The sequence below is a fragment of the Pseudophryne corroboree genome, chromosome 6 (genome assembly GCF_028390025.1).
Source record: "Pseudophryne corroboree isolate aPseCor3 chromosome 6, aPseCor3.hap2, whole genome shotgun sequence".
Lineage (NCBI taxonomy): Eukaryota > Metazoa > Chordata > Amphibia > Anura > Myobatrachidae > Pseudophryne > Pseudophryne corroboree.
In genome coordinates, this window is record NC_086449.1 from 165,051,242 (window position 1) to 165,060,694 (window position 9,453).

At 45.0% G+C, this 9,453-nt stretch overlaps 1 protein-coding gene across 1 annotated transcript in view; it reads right to left on the reverse strand.

Moving 5' to 3' along the window:
• Positions 1-9,038, reverse strand: part of LOC134936813 (pyroglutamylated RF-amide peptide receptor-like) — a 304,639-nt gene extending 295,601 nt beyond the window's left edge. The window contains exon 1 of the mRNA XM_063932082.1: positions 8,340-9,038. Coding sequence (XP_063788152.1) covers positions 8,340-8,682 — 343 coding nt within the window. The 5' untranslated portion in view covers positions 8,683-9,038. The remainder of the gene's footprint in view (positions 1-8,339) is intronic.
• Between the last annotated feature and the right edge of the window lie 415 nt (positions 9,039-9,453).

A 9,453-nucleotide genomic window follows, 5' to 3' on the forward strand; every position in this document is an offset into this window, starting at 1 on the left:
TGGCACAGTGGGGCATGTATCTGGCACAGTGGGGCAATGTATCTGGCACTGTGAGGCAATGTAACTGGCACTGTGGGGCAATGTAACTGGCACTGTGGGGCAATGTATCTGGCACAGTGGGGCAATGTAACTGGCACAGTGGGGCATGTATCTGGCACAGTGGGGCAATGTAACTAACTGGCACTGTGGGGCAATGTATCTGGCAATGTAACTGGCACAGTGGGGCAATGTAACTGGCACAGTGGGGCATGTATCTGGCACAGTGCGGCAATGTAACTGGCACTGTGGGGCAATGTATCTGGCAATGTAACTGGCACTGTGGGGCAATGTAACTGGCACTGTGGGGCAATGTATCTGGCAATGTAACTGGCACTGTGGGGCATGTATCTGGCACAGTGGGGCATGTATCTGGCACAGTGGGGCAATGTATCTGGCACTGTGGGGCATGTAACTGGCACAGTGGGGCATGTATCTGGCACAGTGGGGCATGTATCTGGCACAGTGGGGCAATGTATCTGGCACTGTGAGGCAATGTAACTGGCACTGTGGGGCAATGTAACTGGCACTGTGGGGCAATGTATCTGGCACAGTGGGGCAATGTAACTGGCACTGTGGGGCAATGTAACTGGCAATGTAACTGGCACTGTGGGGCAATGTAACTGGCACTGTGGGGCAATGTATCTGGCACTGTGGGGCATGTATCTGGCACAGTGGGGCATGTATCTGGCACAGTGGGGCAATGTATCTGGCACTGTGGGGCATGTAACTGGCACAGTGGGGCATGTATCTGGCACAGTGGGGCATGTATCTGGCACAGTGGGGCAATGTATCTGGCACTGTGAGGCAATGTAACTGGCACTGTGGGGCAATGTAACTGGCACTGTGGGGCAATGTATCTGGCACTGTGGGGCAATGTAACTGGCACTGTGGGGCAATGTATCTGGCAATGTAACTGGCACAGTGGGGCAATGTAACTGGCACAGTGGGGCATGTATCTGGCACAGTGGGGCAATGTAACTGGCACTGTGGGGCAATGTATCTGGCAATGTAACTGGCACTGTGGGGCAATGTAACTGGCACTGTGGGGCAATGTATCTGGCAATGTAACTGGCACTGTGGGGCAATGTATCTGGCAATGTAACTGGCACTGTGGGGCAATGTATCTGGCACTGTGGGGCATGTATCTGGCACTGTGGGGCATGTATCTGGCACGGTGGGGCATGTATCTGGCACTGTGGGGCATGTATCTGGCACGGTGGGGCATGTATCCGGCACTGTGGGGCATTGTATCTGGCACTGTGGGGCAATGTAACTGGCACTGTGGTCCATTTTCAGTGGAAACACCCCTTCTGGTGCGTGGTCACGCCCCTTCTGGTGTGTGGCCACGCCCATTTTTTCGTCACACGCGCCTTCGGCGCGCGTGCATGCTTCTTTTACTGTTTTGTTATTTTTTATTTATTTTATTTTATTTTATTTTTGGGGGGGGTGGGGGCATTTTCCATCTTGCCCTGGGCTCCAAAAACCCTAGCTACGCCTCTGCTCACATCATCATAGACAGGAAGTAACTGAATTTGAAGCAATTGGTGATACTGCGAAGAGACTGCACTTACAGTGCACTAGTCATGGGCAAAGAGATACATTGAACTGAGTTGAGACACATGACTCAGCTCAGTGTAGTGTCCCGAGACAGGGTCTCAGTACATGGCTCTTTTGTAATGCATTGCAGACTGTGCACATGCAGTGAGTGCAGACAATGCAGGCAGTGCTGGGACTTGTGGAGGGAGGGTATCCAGTCTTTAGGTCGACCACTAAAGGTCGACAGTGAGTAGGCCGACACTGATTAAAGGTCGACACACGACTAGGTCGACATGCATGCAAGGTCGGCATGGTCATTAGGTCGACATAGGCAAGGTCGACACACAAAAGGTTGACAGGTTTTTTTTTGGTTTTAGTACCTTTTCATACCTCCTCTATCCAAGTGGGCATAAAGTTGGTTATAAACCTTGTGGCGAGCGTAGCTGGCCACCGTGCCCAAAGCATGGTGAGCGAATGCGTTTCAACTGTCAGTGGTCCCAGATGGAAATTTGGGTCAAGGCTCCCCCAGAAGAAACAAAAAACAAAAACAAAAAAAAACCAGACAAAAAAAACTGTGTCGACCTAATGACCATATCGACCTACTGTAGTCTTGTGTCAACCTTCAGTGGTTTACCTAGTGACTGTCAACCTAGACAGGGTCGACCCAATGATCGGCACCCCGACTCAGACATCTGGGAGTGGGTCAGCTATTCAGCTCCACTGAATGAATCAATGAATCCGATTTGTCTCCACTGAGTCTGCAGCAGTCTCACAGGCAGTCAGTGCTCAGTAACTCATACTGTACCTCTGGGAGTGTGTCAGCTATTCAGCTGCACTGAATGAATCAATGAATCCGATTTGTCTCCACTGAGTCTGCAGCAGTCTCACAGGCAGTCAGTGCTCAGTAACTCATACTGTACCTCTGGGAGTGTGTCAGCTATTCAGCTGCACTGAATGAATCATTAATGCATCCTATGAGTCTCCACTGAGTTGTTCACTGTCTTAAAAGTGTCACAGGAAGTCAGGAACAGCAGCAGCAGCCTTGACACTGAGCAGCATCACACTGCTCCCTCCCAGTGGGTGTCAGCCAGGAGTGCTGCCACCCACTCACTGCATACTTATTGGCAGGTACAGTACCGTTTTTCTATGGTCTGTAACGATTTTTTACTTCATTTTTCCATTGAAAGTATAGGAAAAGAGACATGACCATGCCCCTTTACCAGTGGCCACGCCCCTTTCCTAATTTATACCGATTTGTGTGTGTAAAATGTTGGAGGATATGTCACTGTGACTGACTGCGAGAGGCTGCTGGGGGCTGTCTCAACACACCAAACTGTGAGTGACTCGAATCATACGAACTTCTAAATGATTTGAGGCATCGGTAGAGATAGCTACTAAGACAGCAACTTAGTGCTTAAAGTGGTCCTAGAGAGGTGGTGGAACTACCCCCCCCCCCCTACTCGTCGGTGTGGTCTCAAAAAGAAAGGGCATGGCACACAATAGTAATATTGCCCACAGTAGTAGCACCCCTAATACACATAATGCCGACAGTAGTAGCACCCCGTAATACACAATGCCCACAGCAGTAGCGCCCCTTTTACAATGCCCACAGTAGTAATGTTCCTTATGCAATGTCTACTGTACTGGTAGTGCCCACAGTGGTAGTGCCCCTTATACAGGGCCCATAGTAGTGGTGCCCCTTATGCAATGCCCCCAGCAGTAGTGCCCCTTATATGCCCAGGAGTGATGCCCTTTATGAAGTGCCCCCTTTACAATGCCCTCATTAGTAATGCCCCCATTAGTAATGCACTTTATGGTAATGCCCCTGTGTAGTATTGCCCCCAGTAGTAATGTCGCCTGCAGTAATGCCCCCAGTCGTTTAGCCCCATTGTTTAGCCCCATGTAGTTTGCCCCAAGTAGTAATGCCCCTAGTAGTTATGCCCCCAGTAGTAATGCCCCTGTAGTTATGCCCCCAGTAGTAATGTTCCCCTGTAGTTTAGTCCCATGTAGTTTGCCCCCAGTAGTTTGCCACAAGTAATAGTGCCCCCAGTAGCTTGCCCCCTTGTAGTTAGCCTCCAGTAGTTAGCCCCTGTAGTTTAGCCCCATATAGTTTGCCCCCCAGTAGTTTTGCCCCCTTGTAGCTTAGCCCCCAGTAGTAATGCCTCCCTGTAGTTTGCCCCCTTGTTGTTTAGCCCCCTTGTAGTTTAGCCCCTCTGTAGTTTAGCCCCCTGTAGTAGTCACACATGTTTAAAAAAACAAACAAAAAAACCCCCACCATACTTACCAAGCCCTGCTCCCGCGTCCGATCGCTGTGATCCTCCTGGCGTCCGGCTCCCCAACACTGTGAGAGAGACGTCATGACATCTCTCTCATAGTGCGCGCTAACAGAGCCGGGAGCCAGAAGCCGGAGCTCAGTAGTGAGCTCCTGCCGCCGGCTTACGCTGTGCAGGGAGAGCCGGGCACCGCTGGTAACACAATCTCAGTGGGCGCCCGGCATCTCCCTGCGTCGCCGGCACACGTCGGGTGAGGTGAGCCGGACGAGGCGGAACTGCGTTCCGTCTCCAAGTGGAACTGATGGAACGCAGTTCCGCCCTGTTCCGGCTCACTTTAACCCCTGATCTCTACAGTGCACTGACAGAGTGCTCAGCCCCCAACATTTTCTGCAGACTGAACAATTTCCCAGCATGGAATATCACAGAATTACTCTTGAAATATCTATACTTAGGAAGCCATTTAACTCCAGTGAATGTAAGCTGCAAGATATTTCTGAGCCTCACAGTATTATTGATCCAACCCGCCACCCAAGCTTATTGTCTGAAAGCAAGACTTGCTGAAATACACTATAGAGCTGCATCCCAGGGTACAGCATGACAGAGCTGCTGGAAGCAGCTATAAAAGGTCCCTTCTCCTGTGCTACCAACATAGCACTAACAACTAACAGCAAAGTATCCGGCAGGACTACGGTACACAGAGTGGCTTACTGGAACAAGTATTTTTCTGGAACTAGTCCATGGTTCTGAGCATGTATCCTTGGATTATGTATGAAGTGGGATTTTTATATTAACCAATTGTTCAGTAGTCTGTATCGGTTCTTCTCCTGTATGCTGTTATTTTATCAACATCCAGGGAAAACATTATAAATCAGGATTAGTTTAGTTATAAAGATTTCCAGAATACCCAGATTAATGGTGTGTACATACGGTGAGATATTTTCTTAGATTTTGACTATATAGTCAAAATCGTCAGAAAAGTTAGTGCAGATCGCAAGCTGAAAGTCACCTTGCGATCCCGATGCGATGCCGATGCACAGTCCCGCACGGTCGGCATCGCAAGCCTACATAGACTGTGCAGGCAAGTCAATTTTGACTATCTCGTAGAACTGATAGTCAAAATTGACACAGGCAAAATCGCACATAGTCAGTATCGCAAGCACAGTCATTATATGCTTGCAATACTGACCTAGTTCCTATCGCACAGTGAGAATCGGGGTTAGCCCGAATCTCACCGTGTGTATGCACCTTTAGAGATATGTAAGTTAAGCATTTCAAAGTTATTTCTGTAATGCTTGAAAGATCACTTCTACACCACCCAATTAGTAACTTAATTGTTTAAATAATGTCTACTATTAGCTCCATGTACAGAACTATAATGAAAACAGTCCTTAGAAACGTTGACACTACAGAGAGTGCAGCAACATAACCCTAGAGAACACAGATACCAGCAGAATAGACCTATGAGCCTGAACAGACACTGTATACTACTTATGTTCCAATGCTCCAACCAGCCATGTAGTCCTGGGGGAATTCTTATCAGGTACTGTATCACAATAAGGTAAGTCGAGGCTGCACTGTGACAGGGAGTCAGCAACAGTTACATATCATTCCATGGCCATGCTATCCAGCCATCACTATGGCTGCCATACCTCAGACCAATCATTGCTCACAACCAGGGGCGGCTCCAGAGGTTGGGCTGCAGCTCAGTTCCAAATTCAAAAAGGGGAGTCGCACCAACTGACAGTGAGTCAGTTTGAAATGGCAGTTGGAGACGGTGTGTCTCCCCTATTTGAAATTTGAAGAGACCTGCAGCCCCACCTTTGGAACTGCCATTGCAGTCACAATGAAAAAAGCTATTTTGGTGCACTAGAAACTCAGTGATAAGACTTTTTAACTAATATATTTGCTATCTTGTGCTAATGCTGCATTGCGGCAAGTTTTCATTACGTAATGCCTGTGATTCTGAAAAAATAAATACATACAGTACAGTAGTTCTGACTAACTCCAGAAATTACATAGCCACATTAGCCATATTGCTGTACCATCATTTTTGTATTGCTGCAGGATTACATATAACTCAATACATTTCCCATATCTACATTGTACACAGTACTTTGGGATCAGTATAAAAATTGCCGCCTCAAATCATTCAAAATTCAAAATCAGCAGCAAAAGAGTGCAAAAAATGTGTTAGGGACGGATTACGTTTGCATGGCATAGAATAGTGCAGGGAAACCAGCTACTGCCGTTCCCTGAGGTATACCAACTGGCATAATCATATTAGCCTGCGAAGAGTTGCCAACAGAGACACTTAATGCAAGGTATGAATGACATCCAAAGAAGGAGCAGTGCCATGGAGATCAAATATATGAACAATTGTAAATGGCAACCTTTGTGAAATGCCACCAAAAGGTTTTAATGGAATAGGGACTTTTGGATTGGCCAATAAATAGATCATTGACAATCTTTCTGAGATAGGTTAAGCATTGAGAGCAATATTCACAGCGTGAGGTTCTTTAGTCATGATAATGGGCAAAAACAAGACCTAGAAGTTATTTCTGGGGAGTTATCAAATAGGAGAACAAAGTGAATTCTACATAATATACGGTAAAAACAAATATACGAAAATAAATGAATTGTTCAATCACACAGGAAGATGATGAGATACTAAGAACAGAGATCAAAAGGCCAGGGGACAGCGCTCTACAGACAGAGATAAGCATGCTGATGAAAGGGAAGAATGAACAGCAGATGAGTGTTCACCCCTGGAAGGGGAGGGTTAATGAATATCCAGAGTGAAGGAGGAGATCTGTAGATGTATAGCAAGCAGACTTGTCATTTTATTTGCTTTGCATGAGCAGCTGGCTGTGACATGGGAGTGCGACTGCATTACATACAGTATACTGCCAGGGTAAAGTCTGTGCACCTAATTAATTCTGAAGGATTCTTTGGATTACTGACAAATTAATTGACAACAGGGAGATAGAACAAAGCCCAGTTTACACACGTCCATGATGTCATGCACAGGACAAAGGTCATACTAGTGATTGTGAAGTGCAGGCAACATACATGGGTTCTTATCACTACTTATCAGTCTGTAACATAGGCATTCAAGCTGTTCTAGAACTAAAAGTCCCAGTATATCTTTCCTGCCATACATAGACATGTAATGGGTGGACTACAGTGGCTAAATAATCAGGATGTCTATATCTAATCTATAATAGCATACATAAATATGCACGTAGTCATTTTATGCCGTATATACATGACAAAGCTATAACCTAGGAGTTCTAACTAGGGTTCCATATAATCTGTTCCATATAGGGTTCCATATAACTAGGGTTCCATCAAATCTGTGTGACAAGAAGTTTAAGCAGTTTACAGTTGTGCCTTTTGGGCAGCACTAGCAGTAAAACAGTTTAAGGAAAGTAGTCATGATAATTCTATGAAACAATGTGTATCAGGAGTCTGAATTCTTTAATATTTCCTCAACCAAATATTTCCAATGGCAAAGAATCAGGATAGTCCCATAAAAACCATGACACATGGTAGTTCTATTTTCAGGATGTTGGTCACCAGCTTTGGCCTACAGACCCCACGGGGAGTCTCTTACAACCCCCACTGGGAGTTTTGGTTAAATAATACACTGGGGGGATTTCAACTGTTTGAAAAGTCAGTTGGGTGTCTGTTTTTTCCTATCTAATAGACAGGAAATAACAGACACCCAACCGACTTTTCAAACATTTGAATCCCCCCCCCACTGAGTATACTATAAGTTTTATAAGACCACACACGCAAACACACATACATATACATACTCACAAACATTTCTCATATACTGATCAAATGATCAGATATTATGTTGCTCAAAAGATTTGCTAGACAAGCAAGAGGTTTTGCAGCAGCTGATGTTTTAACTGTCTTTTAAAAATAGTCTCACTGCAGACAGAAAGAATATCTACGTAACACATAATAACTGCTATTAAATGCTTATCTGAAGTGTCTCTGCATTCTGTCTCTTGGTCTCTTTGTTCAAATGTCACAGTGACGTTGGAATATAAAAATTGATCTGCAGATATGGGGCACTTATACTTTAAATGCATCTTACATGGACAGGACAGGTTTATATTAATGCTATTAAAAAACAATTGTCCTTTCCACTCAAGTTCCTTAATGGTCATGGTTTATTTTTAAATAATTGCACAACATCAATCTCTGAAATTAAACATGAGACAGCTGCAAGCGTCAGTGGTTTATACCGCATATGCCCGCCAAAGCTTTACATTGTGTCTGTAACTATAGAAGGTGTGCTAGAGGGAGATGATAGATTGCATGGAATAAATGCTGCTAGCAACAATTTCAGACACGTATACTATGCATGTTTAACTCTTCTCCTACTGGGTTCCCGAACAAGATGTTACTGAAAACTAACTGTAGATTTAGACAAGGTGAGTAGTTTATATATGGCATAAAAATTGCATAGAATCTTACCTCCCAACCACTCGGATGAAATGTTCTGCAGAAGAGTGAAAGGTATACAGAAGAAAGTTACCAGTAAGTCACTACAAGCCAGAGAACATATAAAGATATTGGTGGCTGTCCTCATCGCCTTCTTCCTGATAATAATGTAAACCACAAGGCTGTTGCCAAACAAGGCTAGGATGAAGATGATAATGTATAGCACCAAGAATATGACCTTGGCATTTAGGGGTAGCTCTGGGATATAAACCAAAGGCTTTAGACCATAAGCTGCAATGAACTCTAGTCTACTCATGTTGTGTTCTTTCAACAATTGGTTGAAGGCTTCTGGGGTGATATTGAGTCTCCTGTCCATGGTGCTGAAGTTCCTTGATGAAGCCAACTCTGAACAAAGAGAGGAGCCCACCTGCTCAACACAACAGTCTCACGTGGCTGTTCTAGAACCCATGTGATCAGAGTATAGATGAAGAGCAGTAAAGGCTTCAAAAGTTTAAATGGCATAGTAATGCAGTACCTCCATCCAACAATCCCTTGACTGATAGTAGACCAAATGTTCATTGAAGAAGACACTTTCCTTACAGAAATCTTTCACTGGTATACTGTAACATATATCACACTTTTCCAGAGCGATATCCAGAAAGTGATGGATTGCATGTCTTCTCTTTCCACAGGGCATCTCTACACATGTTCCTCCTCCTCCTCCTGCTTAGGTCTGGGAATTTGTGATCCCCCTCCTTCTTTCTCTCTCTCTCTCTCTCTCTCTCTCTCTGCTAATGCTTAGCAGCAGCCCATGAAATGATGTCTACGTTGTGGTGCACACCAGCTTTGTTGGCAAAAGAAAACACTGTCTGGTTACTGCAATGCTGCTTATATTAGAAGATACAATGCTTTTGTGTCCAGAAATATTGTGCACACACTGATCATTAAATGTGTGACTGACAGAGCTGGAAACAGCTTAGCACGGATGTGCAGTCAGTGAGATGAGAGTATTAGAATGTGTTCGGACTTCATATTCTATTTCAAGAAGCACGATTGCTGGATACAAACACAATTTTCCACAGAATGACATCATAAGATCACAGTTTCAAACAGTATGGGAACATGACTAACATGTTAACCCTTCTAC